This window comes from Podarcis tiliguerta (genome assembly GCF_965153285.1).
Source record: "Podarcis tiliguerta genome assembly, chromosome: 1".
Classification (NCBI taxonomy): domain Eukaryota; kingdom Metazoa; phylum Chordata; class Lepidosauria; order Squamata; family Lacertidae; genus Podarcis; species Podarcis tiliguerta.
Window position 1 is genome coordinate 61,419,466 of NC_139534.1, and position 25,791 is coordinate 61,445,256.

General features: G+C 46.2%; 1 protein-coding gene across 1 annotated transcript in view; it reads left to right on the forward strand.

The window, feature by feature from the left end:
* LOC310672041 (mucin-5B-like) overlaps positions 1-25,791 on the forward strand; it is a 62,875-nt gene that overhangs the window by 31,511 nt on the left and 5,573 nt on the right. Inside the window, exons 30-43 of the mRNA XM_083428572.1 lie at positions 154-10,299; positions 10,990-11,103; positions 11,938-12,203; positions 13,063-13,231; positions 13,797-14,044; positions 14,585-14,768; positions 15,378-15,609; positions 16,374-16,552; positions 17,277-17,346; positions 18,979-19,079; positions 20,013-20,044; positions 21,303-21,480; positions 22,615-22,719; positions 23,688-23,731. Of these exons, the coding sequence (XP_083284698.1) occupies positions 154-10,299; positions 10,990-11,103; positions 11,938-12,203; positions 13,063-13,231; positions 13,797-14,044; positions 14,585-14,768; positions 15,378-15,609; positions 16,374-16,552; positions 17,277-17,346; positions 18,979-19,079; positions 20,013-20,044; positions 21,303-21,480; positions 22,615-22,719; positions 23,688-23,731 (12,068 nt within the window). The remainder of the gene's footprint in view (positions 1-153; positions 10,300-10,989; positions 11,104-11,937; positions 12,204-13,062; positions 13,232-13,796; positions 14,045-14,584; positions 14,769-15,377; positions 15,610-16,373; positions 16,553-17,276; positions 17,347-18,978; positions 19,080-20,012; positions 20,045-21,302; positions 21,481-22,614; positions 22,720-23,687; positions 23,732-25,791) is intronic.

A 25,791-nucleotide genomic window follows, 5' to 3' on the forward strand; every position in this document is an offset into this window, starting at 1 on the left:
GGTTGCCCCCGCCCCCCAATCCCTGCCTCATCTACAGAAAAAACTTGGGAGAGAGGTTACATGGGAGAAGGAGAGAGGAGGCAGAGAACAGATAGGGAGATTTATGACCTAAATAAACCGGATTAAAATAACCAGTGATGTTGTTTCTTACAGAATCCACTACAGCGCAAACAACAGTATGTGTCCATAGAACATGTGAATGGACAGAATGGTATGATGTCAGCTACCCTAAATTTGGACGAGAGAATGGGGATTATGAAACACCAGAGAAAATAAGAGATAGAGGAAACAAAGTATGTAAAATGCCAGATGAAGTGGAATGCAGAGCTCAGCGCTTTCCTAATGAAAGCATAGAAACCCTCGGACAAAAGGTACAATGTTCCAAGTCTAGCGGTTTGATATGCAACAATAAGGATCAGACACCACCAATCTGCCTGAATTTTGAAATCAGGTTCCTATGCTGCCTATACACACCATGTGGTGCATCAACAACTCCAGCAACACCAGAAATAACAACAGCAGGATCCAGAACTACATCTAAAGTGACAGGTGGCATAACAACCACCCTGGCTCCCCTTGTTACCACTACGGCAGGAAGCACCACTACCGGTTGCCAACCCAAATGCCAGTGGACCTCTTGGTTCAGTTTTCACACTCCAAGCTCCGACCCTGGGGATGGCGATCGCGAGGACATTAAGAGCATCCAGGCATCGGGCGGTACCATCTGCGAACACCCTCAAAAGGTGGAGTGCAGAGGAGTGGACTACCCAGAGCTCAGCGCATCTGAACTTGGACAGAACATGATCTGCGATATCAACACTGGAATCCTTTGTGAGAATGCCAAACAGACAGGGAAGTACAAGATCTGTTACGACTATGAGATGAGAGCACTGTGTTGCGACTACAAGCACTGTGAAACCACGCCAGCGCCACTGGTCACAACAAGTGCCACCACCACAGAAGCCCCAGGTAGCACGGCGGGCAAGAGCACGGCTCCAGCATCCTCCACGGGCTCTACGCCACCTCTTGTTGTCCATACCACCACCGAAAGCACCACCCTTGTTTCCACAACACCAGGAGTAACCACAGGAAAGCCAACAACCACAGAAACACCAGGCAGCACGGCAGGCAAGAGCACGGCTCCAGCATCCTCCACGGGCTCTACGCCACCTCCCGTTGTATTCACCACCACCGAAAGCACCACCCTTCTTCCGACAACTCCAGGAGTTACAACAAGAAAGCCAACCACCACCACCCACTCAACGCCGCTTTCCACCCTCCCTCTCACAACACCAGGCTCAGTCAGCACTGCTGCCGTCTCCACTGGAGTGGTCCCCACTGTGACAGCCACAACACTCCAGTCCACTCCTGTTTCCAAGCCTTCCTCAACAATACCCACCACCGGGACCACTGCACAAACCCCTCCAGGCCTGCTGACCACAACAACCACCCTGCCTCCCCTTGTTACCACTACGCCAGGAAGCACCACTACCGGTTGCCAACCCAAATGCCAGTGGACCTCTTGGTTCAGTTTTCACACTCCAAGCTCCGACCCTGGGGATGGCGATCGCGAGGACATTAAGAGCATCCAGGCATCGGGCGGTACCATCTGCGAACACCCTCAAAAGGTGGAGTGCAGAGGAGTGGACTACCCAGAGCTCAGCGCATCTGAACTTGGACAGAACATGATCTGCGATATCAACATTGGAATCCTTTGTGAGAATGCCAAACAGACAGGGAAGTACAAGATCTGTTACGACTATGAGATGAGAGCACTGTGTTGCGACTACAAGCACTGTGAAACCACGCCAGCGCCACTGGTCACAACAAGTGCCACCACCACAGAAGCCCCAGGTAGCACGGCGGGCAAGAGCACGGCTCCAGCATCCTCCACGGGCTCTACGCCACCTCCTGTTGTCCATACCACCACCGAAAGCACCACCCTTGTTTCCACAACACCAGGAGTAACCACAGGAAAGCCAACAACCACAGAAACACCAGGCAGCACGGCAGGCAAGAGCACGGCTCCAGCATCCTCCACGGGCTCTACGCCACCTCCCATTGTATTCACCACCACCGAAAGCACCACCCTTCTTCCGACAACTCCAGGAGTTACAACAAGAAAGCCAACCACCACCACCCACTCAACGCCGCTTTCCACCCTCCCTCTCACAACACCAGGCTCAGTCAGCACTGCTGCCGTCTCCACTGGAGTGGTCCCCACGGTGACAGCCACAACACTCCAGTCCACTCCTGTTTCTAAGCCTTCCTCAACAATACCCACCACCGGGACCACTGCACAAACCCCTCCAGGCCTGCTGACCACAACAACCACCCTGCCTCCCCTTGTTACCACTACGCCAGGAAGCACCACTACCGGTTGCCAACCCAAATGCCAGTGGACCTCTTGGTTCAGTTTTCACACTCCAAGCTCCGACCCTGGGGATGGCGATCGCGAGGACATTAAGAGCATCCAGGCATCGGGCGGTACCATCTGCGAACACCCTCAAAAGGTGGAGTGCAGAGGAGTGGACTACCCAGAGCTCAGCGCATCTGAACTTGGACAGAACATGATCTGCGATATCAACATTGGAATCCTTTGTGAGAATGCCAAACAGACAGGGAAGTACAAGATCTGTTACGACTATGAGATGAGAGCACTGTGTTGCGACTACAAGCACTGTGAAACCACGCCAGCGCCACTGGTCACAACAAGTGCCACCACCACAGAAGCCCCAGGTAGCACGGCGGGCAAGAGCACGGCTCCAGCATCCTCCACGGGCTCTACGCCACCTCCTGTTGTTCATACCACCACCGAAAGCACCACCCTTGTTTCCACAACACCAGGAGTAACCACAGGAAAGCCAACAACCACAGAAACACCAGGCAGCACGGCAGGCAAGAGCACGGCTCCAGCATCCTCCACGGGCTCTACGCCACCTCCTGTTGTATTCACCACCACCGAAAGCACCACCCTTCTTCCGACAACTCCAGGAGTTACAACAAGAAAGCCAACCACCACCACCCACTCAACGCCGCTTTCCACCCTCCCTCTCACAACACCAGGCTCAGTCAGCACTGCTGCCGTCTCCACTGGAGTGGTCCCCACTGTGACAGCCACAACACTCCAGTCCACTCCTGTTTCCAAGCCTTCCTCAACAATACCCACCACCGGGACCACTGCACAAACCCCTCCAGGCCTGCTGACCACAACAACCACCCTGCCTCCCCTTGTTACCACTACGCCAGGAAGCACCACTACCGGTTGCCAACCCAAATGCCAGTGGACCTCTTGGTTCAGTTTTCACACTCCAAGCTCCGACCCTGGGGATGGCGATCGCGAGGACATTAAGAGCATCCAGGCATCGGGCGGTACCATCTGCGAACACCCTCAAAAGGTGGAGTGCAGAGGAGTGGACTACCCAGAGCTCAGCGCATCTGAACTTGGACAGAACATGATCTGCGATATCAACATTGGAATCCTTTGTGAGAATGCCAAACAGACAGGGAAGTACAAGATCTGTTACGACTATGAGATGAGAGCACTGTGTTGCGACTACAAGCACTGTGAAACCACGCCAGCGCCACTGGTCACAACAAGTGCCACCACCACAGAAGCCCCAGGTAGCACGGCGGGCAAGAGCACGGCTCCAGCATCCTCCACGGGCTCTACGCCACCTCCTGTTGTCCATACCACCACCGAAAGCACCACCCTTGTTTCCACAACACCAGGAGTAACCACAGGAAAGCCAACAACCACAGAAACACCAGGCAGCACGGCAGGCAAGAGCACGGCTCCAGCATCCTCCACGGGCTCTACGCCACCTCCCATTGTATTCACCACCACCGAAAGCACCACCCTTCTTCCGACAACTCCAGGAGTTACAACAAGAAAGCCAACCACCACCACCCACTCAACGCCGCTTTCCACCCTCCCTCTCACAACACCAGGCTCAGTCAGCACTGCTGCCGTCTCCACTGGAGTGGTCCCCACGGTGACAGCCACAACACTCCAGTCCACTCCTGTTTCTAAGCCTTCCTCAACAATACCCACCACCGGGACCACTGCACAAACCCCTCCAGGCCTGCTGACCACAACAACCACCCTGCCTCCCCTTGTTACCACTACGCCAGGAAGCACCACTACCGGTTGCCAACCCAAATGCCAGTGGACCTCTTGGTTCAGTTTTCACACTCCAAGCTCCGACCCTGGGGATGGCGATCGCGAGGACATTAAGAGCATCCAGGCATCGGGCGGTACCATCTGCGAACACCCTCAAAAGGTGGAGTGCAGAGGAGTGGACTACCCAGAGCTCAGCGCATCTGAACTTGGACAGAACATGATCTGCGATATCAACATTGGAATCCTTTGTGAGAATGCCAAACAGACAGGGAAGTACAAGATCTGTTACGACTATGAGATGAGAGCACTGTGTTGCGACTACAAGCACTGTGAAACCACGCCAGCGCCACTGGTCACAACAAGTGCCACCACCACAGAAGCCCCAGGTAGCACGGCGGGCAAGAGCACGGCTCCAGCATCCTCCACGGGCTCTACGCCACCTCCTGTTGTTCATACCACCACCGAAAGCACCACCCTTGTTTCCACAACACCAGGAGTAACCACAGGAAAGCCAACAACCACAGAAACACCAGGCAGCACGGCAGGCAAGAGCACGGCTCCAGCATCCTCCACGGGCTCTACGCCACCTCCCGTTGTATTCACCACCACCGAAAGCACCACCCTTCTTCCGACAACTCCAGGAGTTACAACAAGAAAACCAACCACCACCACCCACTCAACGCCGCTTTCCACCCTCCCTCTCACAACACCAGGCTCAGTCAGCACTGCTGCCGTCTCCACTGGAGTGGTCCCCACGGTGACAGCCACAACACTCCAGTCCACTCCTGTTTCCAAGCCTTCCTCAACAATACCCACCAACGGGACCACTGCACAAACCCCTCCAGGCCTGCTGACCACAACAACCACCCTGCCTCCCCTTGTTACCACTACGCCAGGAAGCACCACTACCGGTTGCCAACCCAAATGCCAGTGGACCTCTTGGTTCAGTTTTCACACTCCAAGCTCCGACCCTGGGGATGGTGATCACGAGGACATTAAGAGCATCCAGGCATCGGGCGGTACCATCTGCGAACACCCTCAAAAGGTGGAGTGCAGAGGAGTGGACTACCCAGAGCTCAGCGCATCTGAACTTGGACAGAACATGATCTGCGATATCAACATTGGAATCCTTTGTGAGAATGCCAAACAGACAGGGAAGTACAAGATCTGTTACGACTATGAGATGAGAGCACTGTGTTGCGACTACAAGCACTGTGAAACCACGCCAGCGCCACTGGTCACAACAAGTGCCACCACCACAGAAGCCCCAGGTAGCACGGCGGGCAAGAGCACGGCTCCAGCATCCTCCACGGGCTCTACGCCACCTCCTGTTGTTCATACCACCACCGAAAGCACCACCCTTGTTTCCACAACACCAGGAGTAACCACAGGAAAGCCAACAACCACAGAAACACCAGGCAGCACGGCAGGCAAGAGCACGGCTCCAGCATCCTCCACGGGCTCTACGCCACCTCCCGTTGTATTCACCACCACCGAAAGCACCACCCTTCTTCCGACAACTCCAGGAGTTACAACAAGAAAGCCAACCACCACCACCCACTCAACGCCGCTTTCCACCCTCCCTCTCACAACACCAGGCTCAGTCAGCACTGCTGCCGTCTCCACTGGAGTGGTCCCCACTGTGACAGCCACAACACTCCAGTCCACTCCTGTTTCCAAGCCTTCCTCAACAATACCCACCACCGGGACCACTGCACAAACCCCTCCAGGCCTGCTGACCACAACAACCACCCTGCCTCCCCTTGTTACCACTACGCCAGGAAGCACCACTACCGGTTGCCAACCCAAATGCCAGTGGACCTCTTGGTTCAGTTTTCACACTCCAAGCTCCGACCCTGGGGATGGCGATCGCGAGGACATTAAGAGCATCCAGGCATCGGGCGGTACCATCTGCGAACACCCTCAAAAGGTGGAGTGCAGAGGAGTGGACTACCCAGAGCTCAGCGCATCTGAACTTGGACAGAACATGATCTGCGATATCAACATTGGAATCCTTTGTGAGAATGCCAAACAGACAGGGAAGTACAAGATCTGTTACGACTATGAGATGAGAGCACTGTGTTGCGACTACAAGCACTGTGAAACCACGCCAGCGCCACTGGTCACAACAAGTGCCACCACCACAGAAGCCCCAGGTAGCACGGCGGGCAAGAGCACGGCTCCAGCATCCTCCACGGGCTCTACGCCACCTCCTGTTGTTCATACCACCACCGAAAGCACCACCCTTGTTTCCACAACACCAGGAGTAACCACAGGAAAGCCAACAACCACAGAAACACCAGGCAGCACGGCAGGCAAGAGCACGGCTCCAGCATCCTCCACGGGCTCTACGCCACCTCCCGTTGTATTCACCACCACCGAAAGCACCACCCTTCTTCCGACAACTCCAGGAGTTACAACAAGAAAACCAACCACCACCACCCACTCAACGCCGCTTTCCACCCTCCCTCTCACAACACCAGGCTCAGTCAGCACTGCTGCCGTCTCCACTGGAGTGGTCCCCACGGTGACAGCCACAACACTCCAGTCCACTCCTGTTTCCAAGCCTTCCTCAACAATACCCACCAACGGGACCACTGCACAAACCCCTCCAGGCCTGCTGACCACAACAACCACCCTGCCTCCCCTTGTTACCACTACGCCAGGAAGCACCACTACCGGTTGCCAACCCAAATGCCAGTGGACCTCTTGGTTCAGTTTTCACACTCCAAGCTCCGACCCTGGGGATGGTGATCGCGAGGACATTAAGAGCATCCAGGCATCGGGCGGTACCATCTGCGAACACCCTCAAAAGGTGGAGTGCAGAGGAGTGGACTACCCAGAGCTCAGCGCATCTGAACTTGGACAGAACATGATCTGCGATATCAACATTGGAATCCTTTGTGAGAATGCCAAACAGACAGGGAAGTACAAGATCTGTTACGACTATGAGATGAGAGCACTGTGTTGCGACTACAAGCACTGTGAAACCACGCCAGCGCCACTGGTCACAACAAGTGCCACCACCACAGAAGCCCCAGGTAGCACGGCGGGCAAGAGCACGGCTCCAGCATCCTCCACGGGCTCTACGCCACCTCCTGTTGTTCATACCACCACCGAAAGCACCACCCTTGTTTCCACAACACCAGGAGTAACCACAGGAAAGCCAACAACCACAGAAACACCAGGCAGCACGGCAGGCAAGAGCACGGCTCCAGCATCCTCCACGGGCTCTACGCCACCTCCCGTTGTATTCACCACCACCGAAAGCACCACCCTTCTTCCGACAACTCCAGGAGTTACAACAAGAAAGCCAACCACCACCACCCACTCAACGCCGCTTTCCACCCTCCCTCTCACAACACCAGGCTCAGTCAGCACTGCTGCCGTCTCCACTGGAGTGGTCCCCACTGTGACAGCCACAACACTCCAGTCCACTCCTGTTTCCAAGCCTTCCTCAACAATACCCACCACCGGGACCACTGCACAAACCCCTCCAGGCCTGCTGACCACAACAACCACCCTGCCTCCCCTTGTTACCACTACGCCAGGAAGCACCACTACCGGTTGCCAACCCAAATGCCAGTGGACCTCTTGGTTCAGTTTTCACACTCCAAGCTCCGACCCTGGCGATGGCGATCGCGAGGACATTAAGAGCATCCAGGCATCGGGCGGTACCATCTGCGAACACCCTCAAAAGGTGGAGTGCAGAGGAGTGGACTACCCAGAGCTCAGCGCATCTGAACTTGGACAGAACATGATCTGCGATATCAACATTGGAATCCTTTGTGAGAATGCCAAACAGACAGGGAAGTACAAGATCTGTTACGACTATGAGATGAGAGCACTGTGTTGCGACTACAAGCACTGTGAAACCACGCCAGCGCCACTGGTCACAACAAGTGCCACCACCACAGAAGCCCCAGGTAGCACGGCGGGCAAGAGCACGGCTCCAGCATCCTCCACGGGCTCTACGCCACCTCCTGTTGTCCATACCACCACCGAAAGCACCACCCTTGTTTCCACAACACCAGGAGTAACCACAGGAAAGCCAACAACCACAGAAACACCAGGCAGCACGGCAGGCAAGAGCACGGCTCCAGCATCCTCCACGGGCTCTACGCCACCTCCCGTTGTATTCACCACCACCGAAAGCACCACCCTTCTTCCGACAACTCCAGGAGTTACAACAAGAAAGCCAACCACCACCACCCACTCAACGCCGCTTTCCACCCTCCCTCTCACAACACCAGGCTCAGTCAGCACTGCTGCCGTCTCCACTGGAGTGGTCCCCACGGTGACAGCCACAACACTCCAGTCCACTCCTGTTTCTAAGCCTTCCTCAACAATACCCACCACCGGGACCACTGCACAAACCCCTCCAGGCCTGCTGACCACAACAACCACCCTGCCTCCCCTTGTTACCACTACGCCAGGAAGCACCACTACCGGTTGCCAACCCAAATGCCAGTGGACCTCTTGGTTCAGTTTTCACACTCCAAGCTCCGACCCTGGGGATGGCGATCGCGAGGACATTAAGAGCATCCAGGCATCGGGCGGTACCATCTGCGAACACCCTCAAAAGGTGGAGTGCAGAGGAGTGGACTACCCAGAGCTCAGCGCATCTGAACTTGGACAGAACATGATCTGCGATATCAACACTGGAATCCTTTGTGAGAATGCCAAACAGACAGGGAAGTACAAGATCTGTTACGACTATGAGATGAGAGCACTGTGTTGCGACTACAAGCACTGTGAAACCACGCCAGCGCCACTGGTCACAACAAGTGCCACCACCACAGAAGCCCCAGGTAGCACGGCGGGCAAGAGCACGGCTCCAGCATCCTCCACGGGCTCTACGCCACCTCCTGTTGTCCATACCACCACCGAAAGCACCACCCTTGTTTCCACAACACCAGGAGTAACCACAGGAAAGCCAACAACCACAGAAACACCAGGCAGCACGGCAGGCAAGAGCACGGCTCCAGCATCCTCCACGGGCTCTACGCCACCTCCCGTTGTATTCACCACCACCGAAAGCACCACCCTTCTTCCGACAACTCCAGGAGTTACAACAAGAAAGCCAACCACCACCACCCACTCAACGCCGCTTTCCACCCTCCCTCTCACAACACCAGGCTCAGTCAGCACTGCTGCCGTCTCCACTGGAGTGGTCCCCACGGTGACAGCCACAACACTCCAGTCCACTCCTGTTTCCAAGCCTTCCTCAACAATACCCACCACCGGAACCACTGCACAAACCCCTCCAGGCCTGCTGACCACAACAACCACCCTGGCTCCCCTTGTTACCACTATGCTAGAAAGTACCTCTACTATGTGCCTCCCAAAGTGTAACTGGACCTCCTGGTATGATTTGCACCGTCCTACCAGCAGTCCAGATGATGGCGATATAGAGAATTTTGAGACCATCCGAAAAGCTGGAGGAAATATTTGCAAACATCCACAAGACATTGAATGCAGAGCTGAGAATCACCCTGATGTCAGCCTGTATTTGCTTGGTCAGGAAGTGCAATGTAACCTCCTTGTTGGACTTTTGTGCGAAAATTCAAAGCAAACAGACAAGATGTGTTATAACTACCAGGTTAGATACCAGTGCTGTGAATACAAGCCCTGCCATCCTAGCACAACACCACTGAGCACACCTGCTGCTTCTACCACAGAAAAACCTGGCAGCACGGCTGGCAAAAGCACAACTCCAGAATCCTCCACGGGTTCTACGCCACCTCCCATTGTATTTACCACCACCCAAAGCTCCACTCTTGTTTCCACAACTCCAGGAGTAACCACAGGAAAGCCAACAACCACAGAAACACCAGGCAGCACTGCTGGCAAGAGCACAACTCCAGCATCCTCCACAACTTCTACACCACCTCCCATTGTAGTCACTACCACCCAAAGCACCACCCTTGTTTCCACCACTCCTGAAATTACAACAGGAAAGCCCATGACCACCATCCCTTTCTCAACCCCTGCCTCCGTCAGCACACCTTCCATCACTTCTGGAGTGGCTTCCAGCGTTTCAACCACATCTCTTCCATCTACCCATGTTTCCAAACCTGTGTCGACGATATCCACTACTGGGATTACTGTAGAAACAGCAACTGTCCCTACCAGAGTGCCATTTTCCACTAAGCCTTTGGTCGTTGTTACAACAGGTAATTACAGAATGAATCTGCATATCCTAGTATGAAAATCTTGTTACCTTTGGTAAATATTCTAACAATTAAATTTATTACATGTTACTCAATTACAGGTGTCATGCCAAATGTTAGCAAATTCTTTCATATTAATGGGGGCTAGGTGATCTTATTTCATATACCACCCTTTTCAAAAATTGGTATCCCAATTATGAAACCTAGTGTCTATCAGCTAGCAACTTATCAAAAATGTTTGCCTAGATCTCAGTGTGCTTTTTTCAAAGAAGTTTTCAATGCTATTACAAGTAGTAGATAGCTCTCTCGCTAGATATTTGAAATTTTATTAACAGCACCTTTGGACTGGAGGGGTGTGTTTCTTGATACTGGGAGGAATATAGCTGGATTCCCCTGTTTCTTGATAGTATGGTAGGTGTATAATAAGAACAGCAAGTAAGCAAAGTATTGATCTGATCCATTAAACTGGTTTTTGTAGTACAATTATCAAGTTAAATTCTCCAGCCCTAAAGATACATGTAAGTCCGGTTGAGCTCAGTTGGAATTCTGAATTGTTATGCTTCAGTTGGTGCTTTGGAAGTGTACACTGAAATCTTAAGTATCTACAGTGTTTAGCATCCATTTCCAGCAGTATGTCTTCAAGCAGTACGTAACAACTGTTATACATTTATTTCTTTTCTATTGTGTCTTCAGCAGCAACAAGTACTTCCATACCTTCTACAACAGGAACTACAACAGTCACTTTGAGCAGAACAACTCCATGTTTCTGCCGTGTGCCCGGATTTAGTAAGGGCTTGTTTTCTCCTGGTGAGTTTCTCTTAATGAATTTGAAAAGCAGCTGAAGCAATGTTTTCATTCACATATTGCTTTGATTGTACATATGCTCAACATACGTCCTTCCTTATACCTACATCATGATTGTGCACCACTCTCCACAGGGGAGTCTACTTTGGTGCTCTGCTGTATAGTTTGAGGAGGAGTAGAAACCTTTTTACTTACTTTTTACATTTACATTTAAATCATTTTATTAATCCTTCTTTATCTGGGTTTTTTGTTTGTTTTTTGCAAGTTTGGGGCTGATATTTTCAATGCTTTATTGAATTTATGTATCTGTGTTTTACTCTACACTGCTTTACACGTTTTAACAACCTAGGGAGCAAAAGTATTAGCTGAGATGAATTCTGTAATTCTCTCATGCCATACATTCTTTGAACAGTATTGAACCACAGAGATGTCAATAGATCCATCTCTCACCTATCCCCTATCCCCTTTTACATATGTACATCTACCACTATCTGCCAGCCATTACTTTTAACAGGTGGCCAACATGTCCTTTTACTCCCTAGGATTGTGAGTCACAAGTTATACTTGTATATGATTTACTGGCTAAGGACCAACTGGGGAAAAGGCCTCGGCTGAACCTCTTGCTGATCTCCCATGGTGGTGTGGGGTTGGAGCTTGCCCACTACAAATTACACAATCCAATGCATGCTTTCTCAGACTTGCTGCTGAGAGTTGCACTGCATGTCAGTAGACAAATTCATCTGAATTTTATTTGCATTTTAGAACGTTATGACATGTTTTGTTTTATAATTTTCGTACATGGTGCTTTATGATAAATTCCCTCCTTTTTTAAAATAGGGGAAGTAATATACAATAGAACTGATAGTTCCGGATGCAGTTTTTATGCAGTTTGCAACAGAAGCTGTGAAATTGAGGTGTTCCAGGGACCATGTCCTTCAACAACTCCTTCCCACCCATCAACACCATCAGTTACAACTGCAGGAACCCAGCCTTCTCCGTCACCCACTACTGTTGTTCCATCAACCAGAGTATACACTACTGCAGCTGTATCAACCCCCACAACTCCTGTAACAGGTTGCCCTGATATTGATCCACCAAGAAAGGTAATTAGCATTGTTTTCATACATACATTGGGGATAGCTTTTGCTAGCTGATGAGAGGCTGTAGCCCTAAACATCAAAAGGGCTCCATGTTGGGGAAAGCTGTTGGCTACCAAATGCCTCTCTCACTCCATTTTCACCCCTCTTAAAAACCATTAAATGAATCCTCTCTTGGTGAACGAGGTGTCTATGTTGAAAAGAAAATCCTGACTACCCCTAGGACTTTTGCCCACAATTCATGCTGTATGAGCACCACTGTTTTGGGAGGTATGAGGAGCTGTCATGTGACCATGCACTTGGTCACAATCAACTCTCTTGTTATAGATCTTATTTGTGCTATTGATCTCACTGAAAATGGATGGGGATCTTGATGTTACTGGATTCAAAGTCTCATTATCCCTGACCACTGGTGGTTGGAACTGGTGGGAACTGGAATCCAACAACTTTGGGTAGGCTACAGGTTGCCTACCCGTGCCACAGAGGCATATATGGAGAAATCTCAAGTCCATTCCAAATGTTCTTGTTTGCCTCACTTTTCTAAAACATAGCAAGCTGGCTTATACCAAGGCAGACTATGGGTCTATCTATCTCACTCTTGTCCTTGTTGACTGCTAATGACTCCTCAGGGTTTCATATAGGAGTCTTCCCTGGGGCTATCTGGAGTTGCTAAGGATTAAACATGGGACCTTTTGCATGCACACCATGTGCTCTACCATTGAGAAACAGCTTCTCCCCCTAACACCCCATTTTGCCTCCAGATGGGTTTTCCTCTTCCAGTAGGACAAGAACCCTTGGTAGTGGAGATGGTGTCTTTCTAAGAGTATGACACTTGTAGAATATTTTTTCTCTGGTTTCCCTCTAGACCAATGAAACTTGGATGTTTAACAACTGCACTGTGGCAACTTGTGAAGGAAACAACAAAATAGTTCTGAAGCCGCAACCACCTGTAGAGAAGACAGTATGTGTGAGTGGACTCCCACCGATAAAAATAGTAGATAAGGATGGCTGTGTCGAACGCTATGAATGTGAATGTAAGTATAACTGAGCATTCAGAAAAAGTACATATATCTTTATGATATGGAATGAGAGAGTAAGATATTTAACTTACAGGACTGTATCATACAAAGCTCAGGAGGTGTAATGTCATGCAGTTGCAATTCCATTTATTGAGGGAGGTGAGACTTTTGAGGGTCTTTCAGGGATGGCTATGGATTTGCAGAAGCCTAAACCTCTTGTTTCTCTAGCATACTCCTAAAAAGGTCAATGGGTGGCTTTTAATATTTCAGTGGAAAGGAGTAAGGGAGAAAATGCTGTGGTTCAACCAATTCCTGCCCTGGCTATCACTAGTCATCAGGACTCTGGCTATGGCAGTTGTTTCACCACAAAATCTGCACCATCAACATTGCTCTCCTAGAATTCTCTTATTATTCCCACTTTCTAATTGGTGTACCAAACTAGGACCTAGCCCATCAAAGTTAATACAAGCAACAGCATAATAACCAATGATTTCACAGTGTATATTTACTTTGGTTACTCTGGTTTGCTCAAGACTATACTCCAGGTGAACCTTATTTGATCTTTTGATTTCTGTTACAGGTATTTGCACTGGTTGGGATGCTAACTATCTGACATTTGATGGAACTTATTACACTTTCTATGACAACTGCACTTACATCTTGGTGAAAGAGATTGTGAATATACATGGAAACCTCAGTGTTTTGCTTGACAATTATTTCTGTGATGTCACTAACAATCAGCCCTGTTCCAGAGCCATCATTGTAAATTACAACTCAATGGAAGTTGTGCTAAGCAGCGAAGTGCATGAAGGAGTGAGAATTAACAAGGTACTGTGTGCCACAGATTTCTCAAACTGTGTCAGCTTCCTACAATAATTATTTTTTACCAAAACAAAAATGTCAAAATGACATTTATAAACCAGCTAATGGGTTGTAAAATTTACATAACAATCATGGCAAAGTGCCTGTTTGAGGAATGCTACTTAATCCCATGGTGTAGATTATGTTTAGGATTGAGATGCTATTCCTCAAACTGTGCATCTCTATAATGACTACTCAGAAGAAAGCCCCCACTGAGTTTAATGCACTTTACTTCCAGTTAATGGTTATAGAATCAATGACATACGCGCGCACACACACACATATATACATGTGTGTGTGTGTATGTTTTCAGTTAAAAACTATGGCTTACTGTTTTTAATTAAATACAATAACACAGTAAAATAATCATTGCAGTATTAAAAGTAGTATAAAAACAGGCAGCTAGGAAATATCAGCATGGCCAGGACTGATTGCCCTCAAGTGCTCTGGAAGACTCTGAATCCTCCAGATTTATATTCTTTTGCCTCTTTTGTGCTGCTGTTTCAGATTTTTTTCAACCATGAGCTGGTCAATGGAGATTTCACCAAATATGGTATTTCTGTCACCAGTACTGGAACTGTCATGAGTGTCGAAATCCCTGCACTCCAAGCTTTTATATCTTTCAACGGGCTCACTTTCTCAGTAAAACTCCCCTTTGACCTATTTCAGCATAACACAGAGGGGCAATGTGGTAAGTAAAGGGATCAAAACATCCCCAACCATTCAAATCCTTTTTCACAATGGTATTCCTTCAAAACAAATTTCTTTACATAGGAAGATGTGGAGCATTAGAAAAGCAATAAAGAAAAATTAACCATTGGGGGGAGGGGCCACAGCTCCATGGCCGAACACATGTGTGTGGTGTTAGACCATCCCAGGTCCAGTTCCTGGTATCTACATCTGAAAGTTCTTGGGATGAAGAAAGAACTGCTGCCCATCAGAGTAGACCTAATTGGGCTTGGTGGACCTATGGTTTGACCAGGCTTCCTCAACCTCGGCCCTCCAGATGTTTTTGGCGTACAACTCCCATGATCCCTAGCTAGCAGGACCAGTGGTCAGGGGTGATGAGAATTGTAGTCTCAAAACATCTGGAGAGCTGAGGTTGAGGAAGCCTGGGTTTGACTAATATATCCATACTGAAGAGTAGGAAACAGAATATGCATACAAGGTACACTTTATGATAGCAACAATGGCTTTTTCAATTAGGAAGTCCGCTTCGTTATTTCAATGTCATTCAGAGTGACACTAATGTATACTGCATATTCAGCACACTTACGATGCGACCCTTTCTCCCTCCTAGGGGTATGTTCAAATGACAAGACAGATGACTGCCGCCTCCCCAACGGCCATGAAGCTTCCTCTTGCTCAGAAATGGCCAGCTACTGGAAGACCTACGATAAAAACAAGCCCCATTGCTATGGAGTGCCAACAACATCACCTCCAACAACAACTCCGCATGAGCCAAGAACGACAACACCAGCACCAACACCCTGCACCACTCCATCTCCTCTGTGTGAGCTGATTGTGAGCGAGTAAGTTCAACACAGTCTTTACAAATGCTTCAGCTGTTAGATCCTGCAGAGCAAGCTATCGCTTTGACAACTTTATTTTTTTAAAAAAACCCACTTCTGATGAACACATAGGAACATAAAATCATCACCAAGACATTGTGCACATGACCTCATCTGTCCAGCTTGTGGGCAGGACATAAGCCATGGGTTGACCACAGGACTAGAAAGATAAAGCTTTGGTCTGCTCCAGCAGAGCTTTTCACTTTATATTCTTATGTTTTTATCTACTGCTAGGACATCAGGAATGTTTTCTAGGGATAGATAACACCCTTTTCCTTTATTATTCTTATATTTCACAGATAATATAAAATAATAATAATAATAATAATAATAATAATAATAATAATAATAATAATTTTTATTTGTACCCCGCCCTCCCCAGCCAGAGCCAGGCTCAGGGTGGCTAACATCATAAAACTAACACAGTATACAAAGAACATAAGATCCATCCAACAATAAGCATGGCATTGTTTTAGTATCTTCAAGGCATCTCGGCTACCTTACATACCATAAAGAGCTGTAACATTGCAACACTGTAGGATTTTTACTTCCATAGTAATACAAAGCTGATCTTTCTAGAATTGATATCATTGTGAAATGTACTGTACATATTTGCTAAGAATATTATCCTTTCAGTCACAGTTTCATACTGAAAATGGGGTGGCAAGGGGACATTGCAATATTTATGAGCCATAGTTCAACCATGTATTCTTTTGTATTTGAAGTGTCTTTGAAGAATGCCATAAGGTTCTGCCTCCCAGAATATACTATGAAGACTGCCTCCTTGAAGCCTGTCAGTCTTCCAATGATTCTGTGCCTTGCTACAATTTGGAGATATATGCTTCCCTCTGCATAGCTAAAGGGGTTTGTACTGACTGGAGGAACATGACGCTAGGAAAATGCCGTAAGTGGAAGACAACGTATTTTCGCTTATCCTAAAGTGAGCAGCAATTTATCGTAGAGCAATAATAGCTGAGTGAACCAATCAATCAACCATTCAAAACGGTGTCAGCAGATGAATAGTAATCAATGCAAACTGAACAATAGCATGTTCTAACTTCAGTTGCATGTTTGTTTCCCTCAGTCTTTGTCTTTTTTTCACAAGAATTAAGATTTCAGCTTCTGCACTTCATAGTGGATTGAATCCAGAAGGGAAGGGAAGTTGACTTTTGCTAATTGCTCCATCTCCCTGAAGCCCATTGCAACCTCTGAAACTGCTCCAGAGGGTTGGAGGATCCTCCAGATCAACATGGGAGGTGGCACTGCAAGAGGATGGGGGAATTGGCAAACGTTGCCTCCTTCTCTTTCCACCAACAGGTTTTCTCCACTGGATTAGAATCCATCTGTGGATGTCTGTCTTGAATCCATGGTCTCAGCTATGGATATTTCCATTTGTCGGTCAGGATTGAGCATGCACTGGGGCTTACAACAGTCCTCTGGGTGTGGGTGTGCCTTGCCTTGGCAAACGCCACTCCTTCATTCAATCTGATGCCAACCATAGATGCTTTATGTGATTTTTTTAAAAAGCTAATGGGAAAAACATAATATGACAACATGTAATACATAGTTCTGCCTCATGTTGGAGTCAATCTGCTTTTTAATGACACATTTTATTCTCTTATATACAGCATACAACTGCCCCAAAGATAAGGTGTACAATGCATGTGGCCCCATTCACCCTGTCACCTGTGATGATGGGTATGTATTAACTAAATAATTAGCTCTCTGAATGCTAATGGCTGCACTTTTGTATCTTTGAATAAGAGACAAATATGAAATACGTATATGACTTGCTAGAAAATGGTGAATGTATAAAGGTCATATCAAGATCTTTATATGAAGATCTTTAATTAGTTAGTATCGTCCCAAGTATGGCAGCAGCGGATAGTTGATGTGTTAATTATTAGGGGAATGTTGCATTAATTAATAGGATTTGTTTTAAAAAATGCATTCTTACCTATTTATATGGTCAGTAATTCCATGTCAATTCCTCCCCAAATAATTATGATTGCCAGCTTCAGGTTTTTAACCCTGGTTAAACTGCATTCTTTGCTGGTAGATACTTTAAACCTGCCAGAGCCTGAGCAGTTCCCACCACAGAGGTCCCTGCCTTGGTCTTTCAACTCTACTCATTTTACAAGGATGTTTCAAGATCCAGTCAGTCCTCCAGGGCACCATAAACTTTTTCAGGTTCTTCGGGCCCTATCCCTATGGCTAATCCAGGGCATGGTAATTCTAATGTTTGGTGCTAAACACGTGTACCCTGGAATCACATACTTGCTTGTACTCTGCACAAATTAATGAGGCAAGAGTACAAATACTGTATAGGCCACATAAATGGATTAGCATACTTACCTGATACCATAAATCATGGTAATGTTGAATAGTTATTCTAGCTTTAACTCTCTCTATTCAGCTTGGTTACCTTAAGTCAAGGGTGTTAAAAGGTGGGGTCCGTCCCAAATTAAGTAAAGCAGAGCAGGTGAAAAGAGTTTAAAGCCAGGATAACTATTCCGCATTACCTTGTTCTTAGCTCAAAAAAGGGATTCTGTTTCAACCCTGATCCCATGCATAGTGCAATTGGATAGCATTGTACAGTGGTACCTCGGGTTAAGTTCTTAATTCGTTCTGGAGGTCCATTCTTAACCTGAAACCGTTCTTAACCTGAAGCACCACTTTAGCTAATGGGGCCTCCTGCTGCTGCTGCGCCACCGGAGCACGATTTCTGTTCTTATCCTTAACCCGAGTTACTATTTCTGGGTTAGCGGAGTCTGTAACCTGAAACGTATGTAACCTGAAGTACCACTGTAAATAGATTAAGAAAGATCCTTTCAAAGATTTCTTCCTTCTAGTGTAGTGTTTGCAGCTTGAGCACAGTGGCCTGGCAGACTAGCTTTCACAGGTTTAAATTGGGGGTGGAGAAGTGACAGCCCATAGGCCAGATTCAGCCTACAGCACTTTTGACCTGAGTGGTTCAGAGTGCGCTGTTAATCTGCAACCATATGCACACTTACTTGAGAGTAAGTGCCATTGACCTGAAAAACTTATTTCTGAGTAGACATGCAAATTATTGTGCTGACCGGATTCCCAACACACAATTCTTACTCTTAACATAAACTGTTGCAATTAACCTGTTGTCTCTTATTATGCCATCTATAGTGAATGGCTCCAGTATTTATTTACTTCTTAGGAAAGCGCCAATTTTCTTTTGCATTTAAATACTGTAATCCCTTAGAAAAATAGTGTTTTTACGAAGGTGAGCATTGAAGCTATTAAACTGTTTGATTACAGAACTGGAAATAATATTATCTGCTCTTCTTTTCCTTGCAGACCAACCAAAGATACAAGTGAGCATGTTGCTGAAGGATGCTTCTGCCCAGAGGACAAAATCCTCTTCAATACATACACGGATATCTGTGTCAAAACATGTGGTAAGTTTCTCTATTCCTGATCGGCTAATTATGTCAATTTAAACCAAAAGCAGATGCATAATTAAAGGTATTGGAGTTCATCAGCAAATGATTGGCCCTTTACTTGCCAAATTACCAGGAAGGTCAACTCAATTCTATGTTAAACATTTGCTGGGAGATAAAATCCCACAAGTTTTAAAGACAGCAGTCAAATTTCTGTTGGTGGCTGTGACAATAAGAAGTCAGTTAACCACCCAAAGCTGGAAGGATTATTTCCAGGGGCTTACCTGAAGCTATTTGCTATTTTGTCTATTTGCTAGTTTCTATTTTCTAAGCTGCTGTTACTATGCTATGCTTGTCCTGTATGTTTTATTTCTGGTCTGTTGCCCCTAATAAACAGCTTATGAAGCTCATTAGAGGTGGTATGTGGAAGGGCAATCCTCTACTTATCTGCTCAGAGGTGTGTGCATGTGTATAATTAGGGCTTAAATAACACAAGGGTAACTTTAGCTTTTTCTAACATTTGCATGTCTTTCTGTAATTTCAATTTATGTCTGTAAACTCAAAATGAGCAGCTGACCTGCAGGGGGCATGCCACAAGTGGTGAAGAATAGCAGGATGCTATGGCATCCTCAGCATCCATTTCCTTCTGTGGTTACACATAAATGCTCCGTTCCATGTGATGAAATTAAGTTTTACTACTATGTGGTTAATACAGTATTGTTATGCCTGTATTTTTATTATACTGCATGGAGGTATGTTTTTAAAGAACAACCCAGGAAGAATCCTGTAAAAATTCAGCATGTGGTGAAATTCTCTGTATAAACTGGTTACTTAGCTGGAAAAAGCTGCATAATAATGGCTACAGGAAACTTGTGTTAAAGTTAAGGCAGTTTACATGTTTATGGAATATAAGGGATCTGTATGAATTCTTATGCCTTTATTTATTTCCAGGCTGCGTGGGACCAGACGGATTGCCCAAACCAGTGAGTATTTCACTTGGAAAGATTATGCCTAGACCGTTGCCTATACACAGGCAACATAGAGAATCATCCAGAACTGACAAGGGACTAATAATTGGACCCACTATGACTGCAATACCCTGCACCCCTGCACATACATTCACAAGGCGGCAAACTGTTATTATTAGTGCTAAACATCTGCTTTACCAGACAAGGGCATCATTTTATATTGTAGTAGGAGTCGGAGATCATTTCAGATTTTAGGAGGGAGGGTAAAGTCATGTGGGGAGGGAGAGAATTCACAATATTTTATTTTATTTTGTTTAGTTTCTTGTTATTGTTATACACCGTGTGTGTGTGTGTGTGTGTGTGTGTGTGTGTGTGTGTGTGTTGGAGAACAACCAAAAGAAAGCAATAGAAGTCATTGAAACTTTTCTTTGTAGCAAAAAGATTTGTAGTTTTGGTATGCATAACTGGCATGTACCAGTAGATCCAGATAATTATTATCAACATGCAGAAATAGTGAGCTGGTCAGAAACATAGAAGTGCTTCTGAAGGAGAAGCAGACATAGTCTGAAATACCAGCCTCTCCTGGGCTCTATAGCTGTGAGATGGATTCTCCAGCACACTTTCCAGCCCCCTTTGGATTGAGAGGTACACCAGTTGTCCCCTGAAGCCTTTGAAACATCAGATTAGACACACTAATATTAATGGGCCAAACTTAGTCATGTCCATCAATTTCAATGGGTCTATTCTGAGTAGGACTAACATCTAATGCAACACTTTGTGATCTCAAAGAAAGACTTTGCATGGAAGTGATGGAAATTAAAATAGCAGCTGGTAGAGGTTGTGGTCTCCATCATAAGTACTTTGCTTGGGTTTCAGAAGAAGACCAAGAAGACTTTCAGAGGACTCAGAAGGCCATGCCGAAGGCACATATAGAACCAATGCTATATATGTGCATCTCCCTGAAACAGCCTAGAAGGAAATTTAACCTGGTTCAGCATAACTTTCTGCATCTTATAATTTAAGGAAGTCTTTTTATAGCCATTTGTGGGGTGGTGGAAACAATCCTTAAGAAGCACCTTCAAGTTGTATTGTATGGCTCTGGTCCAAAGCTTATTGCACAGTTACCGTAAGTTTGATATTACAGGAAACTTAAGATCAACTAGGTGCCCCTTCTAAAGAAAGCTTAAGGTCTAATAATTGACAAGTAAGCAGATGATGATAGGTTTCATTGCTGCCATACAGTGTTAACTGATTTGCTTTCTTTTTCATATAGCCTGGCTCCTCATGGAAGAGCAACTGTCAAGAGTGTATTTGTGACCCATTGACTGAGAGCGTCCAGTGCAAGCCACAGACCTGTGTGTCATCGGAACCACCCAAATGTGAGAAAGAAGGGTTTGTGCCTGTCCCTGTGCTGACACCAAAAGACCCGTGCTGTCCAGAACTTCAATGCAGTACGTATTTGCATGTATTATTTATTGATAGCCAATGCCAATCAATCCAATTCTGCCCTCTGTTGATGAAACAATTTGTGCTATTATGGTTACTGTTGCTTTGGTTGAGGGGGAAACACAGACATCTAGACAGCATTACATGTTGGCAGGTAATATCAGTTGCACAATTCTATCCCAACTTAATTATCTCTATAGTAAATAACCACACAGAGCAATCTGTAAAAAATACCAAAAAAAACCACCATTTTCTCTTGTCATATGGGGACTGACAGGCAGATAAAGAGTTAAATCTCTGGGTTTGGATGCTTTGCTTTGCTCACCGTATGGTCAAAAGAGCTTTACTACAATTAACCTGCAATCCTACATACATAAACTTGGCAGTATGTCCTTCAACCTTAGTAGGAATTTTTGACAGAAATCTGCTTAGGACTGGAGGACTTGTCAGAAACAGGAGATTTGCTAGTCTCCTTTCCCTCCTTTACAATATGATCTGAAGGCAAGCTAAGTCAATTCTGAAATGTATTTATTTATTTAATGCATTTTTAGTCCACCTGTTAGCCAGAAAAAGGCTTGCAGCAAAACTTACAATGATCAGTAATAAGACAGTCCCTGCCCTAGGTCTTGACATATAACAGACCTGGCATGAGAGGGAAAGGAAGCGGTGGGCGGGGGGGGGGGGGAGGCATACTCAGACCTTGGATCTTACTGTTCTTTTTAGCCTGGAGGGGTGAAACAAGCTTATTGTGGATCGTGGATGGGTGGGGATTGGCTGGTTCTTCCACTTGCCACGATGGCCAGCTTGGGAGGCAAGGGGAGTAAACTTCTAGCAGCTTTTAATGCCCTGGAGTATGCTGTCCTTCAGCTCTACAATACTAGCGTGTGACGTGTTGGGCGGTGAGTGGGTATGTATGTGTCAAACCTCCTTCAGCTGTTTTTTCTCTGGCTGATGGAGGGAGCCATGCTGGTCTTCCTCGTGCATACCTACCCCACCCCAGTACACTTTCACCCACCAGTCATGATACTGAATAGGATTATTGTCCTAGCACCACAGGAATATTTGCTGGTCTAAACATTTAAGGCTGGGGTGCTAGACTTGCTTCTTCAGCTCTGTTATGTTTTCTGATTATTCCACAGAATGCAATACTACTACCTGCTCCAACGAAAAGAAACCTTGTGAACTTGGATACGAGGCAACCCCAGTCCTGCTTGAAGGAGACTGCTGTGTCAGCTTTCCCTGTAGTAAGTGCTAGCATTCTGACATGTGGAGAGAGAAAGTAGATGAGAGAGATTAAAACATCAAGCTAGGCTGAACCCAGACATAATTTACGTACAGTGGAAGCATTCTACACTCCCCTCCTTAAAACAAACAAACAAAAATGTTGCCATTAAAACATTTTAGAAACTGAAGACACATTCTGGAGTGCAGCGTCAAACAGTATAAACTACACTTCAAAGCCACCTTGGACTAGTGTCAGACTAAAAGCTGGAGAAACTCATCTTCAAAATTCCACTAGGCCGCAAAGCTCATTGAGTAACTTCGGGCCAGTCACTGTGTACACAAAATACCTTTAAAGCACATTATTTCCTCCAAAAGAATTCTGGCCACTGTAGTTTACCCCTCACAGTTAAAATTCCTGGCAACCTTTAACAAACCACAGTGCCTAACATTCCCTGAGGGAAAGAACATGTTTCAAATGTTCTTTACAGTTTTATCTCTCACCTGAATCCATTTCACAGGATTGTTGTGATGGTAAAAGTGTGTGTGTGTCTGTGTGTGTGTGGTGGGAGGGACTTATACACATTGCCTTAAGCAATAAATAAATACACACGCAAAGTGTTCATGTATCTCCTTTCACTTTTGCACAGAAAGGATTATATCCAACAGTCAAGTGAGCAATGAGGTATCACCTTACTCTCTTCTCCCCGTCCCCCAATCTCTTTCAAAGAGTTTCCCTGTCAGATAAGTTACCATATTTAAAGCTGGAGTCAGCAAAAGGTGGATGTAGATCTCTGGTTGATCTGCACTAGATCAGCAAGGATATCTGCCTCCCAGCTGTGAAACAATAGCAACATCAAATTGATCCCCCACCCACTTAATTTAGGCAGGTGAAATGAAGAAAGCCTAGGGGGATGAGGATCCAGGAATGGACCTTATAAACATAATTTCCCCACCATATTTTAAAGTAATTATCTGTTTCTGTTTTCAGTACCAATCCCAGATGTCTGTCTTGTCAATGGAACACTTTACAGGGTAAGAATGCGAGTTTTATGTCTACATATACTATGTACACAGATTAAAATCCTTCTTTTCTATTGTTCCCTTTTCAGTCATAGGCAGAGACTGTAGCAACAGCAGTAGCAGTAGCAGCAGCCGGACTTTGAAATTAATTTCAAGGGGTACCTGTCAAGTCAAAGCAATGCTGTTTGAGCATGCTTTTTTTTAATATACTGATTTTCAGACATATTTATTATACCTTTCAACTGTGCAGGTTCTCAAGAGTAGCTAAAAACAACCAAAAAGGAACGTGAAATGGCAGAACCGCCAAACAATAAGAACAGATGTTAAAACCACATAATATAAAACACCATAAGGTTCTGGGGAGATAAAAGAATATTATTTTGGCTTTGTACCAAAAAGACATTGAAGTCAGTGCTAGGTGAGCTTTCCTGAGGAGGGTGTTCCAGAGGAGGAAAATGGCAATGGCACCCACCTGAGAGGCGCTAGAACATAGTTCCGGCAAGTTCCGGCTGAAAAATATCCTTGCCTGTCACCCTCGCTGGCCATTGGGCATGCTGACTGGGGCTGGTGGTAGTTGGAGCCCAATACCTAGAGGGCCACGGCTTGCACCTCCCTGCCTAAACCATGCAATGATTTGCATGTGCAAATCTTCACTGATAGCTGTGCTGTTGAGTTGGCTGCATCATCCCAAAAGCAGGCATTTTTCCAGTCACACTGCTGCTTACAAAGTACGCAGCGCTCAGGGAGACTGATGTATCCAGTAGGCCTCCATCACCAGCATAATGTATATATGCCAGTGAGATGAACAATAACCGGTTTTATTTGGGGGTTTTGCCGTTTTTGGCCTGTGGCATCTTGGAACCGTTCTCCAGAGAGCAGGCCTCAAAACGGGCTCAGTTCCAATTTCCCCCTCAAGAAATCCTTTCAACTTTTGGGCACTAGGGGGCCAAACAAATCAATTTACTGTACTGTTCTATTGGCTTCTGACCGTTTAAAATGTTCCTTTGTACGCCGCTTTGAGCACTTTAGGTTGGGAAAGGTGCAAAATAAAATGTAAACTTCAAAGTTAAGAATTTGAACTTGAGGCCATACTACAGAGGGCGGGGGAGGGGGGACTTCCCAAGCAAGCATTTTTTGAGTAAAAGTGCAAATCATACTAAATTATTTAAACCACCTACACTTAAGTGTCCAGACAGGGAAGTTTTTAAATGGCCATTTCAAATGGACACCGCTTCATTAACTATGGAAAATGTTTGACAATGGGCAGATATTTCTGCCAGATGAAAAGCAATTCATTGAGGCCACTCAAGCCACTGTTTTCTGTCTTCTAATAATGGGTAGTTTGGGGATGCATTTAGACAGGAGCTTAGTATTAGAAACAGGTTGTTGAGATATCGCAAATGGGTCATTGACAACATTTTTTTAACCTAGCAGAGTTTCTGTGGAAAAAGTAAATCTGAATTAAAGATGGGGGGAATATGGGTTGATATGTTGATGACAATGTAATGTGGATCCTGGGTACGGCTGCACAATATATAAAAATATCATCCAAAACTGGCTTGAAATCCATATTGTGATATTGTTTCATAATTTTTGACCTCACAATATATCATGAATCATGATATGAGTGTGCTGCTTCACAATCATATTTTTCTTGGGTTGCATTGGGACTGTATCAACATTTCCCACAGTAAACATCTCATGTGTGAAAGTCAGAACCACATTACGAAATACTCAAGGATGCATGCCAAGGAATGGCCACTTTAGGTTGGCAGGTTTAGGTTAGGTTTGCCAAATATCTAGAAAAACATCTGACCTGCTCTGGTGCAGCAGCTTGACTTTCAAAAATTAACAGCAGCTTGACTTTAGAAAATTAACAGCAGCTTGACTTTAGAAAATTAACAGCTGAAACTTTTCACAGCATGGAAATGAACATTATACCTTCGTATCTCTCTAGATCACATGGCTGTTAAACACAGCAGCTGAGGTTGGTTAAGAAGCTGGCAACCCTATTAGACATATATTTCTTCTTACACTTTACATGTTTACCTAGGAAAATGCAAATATAATAT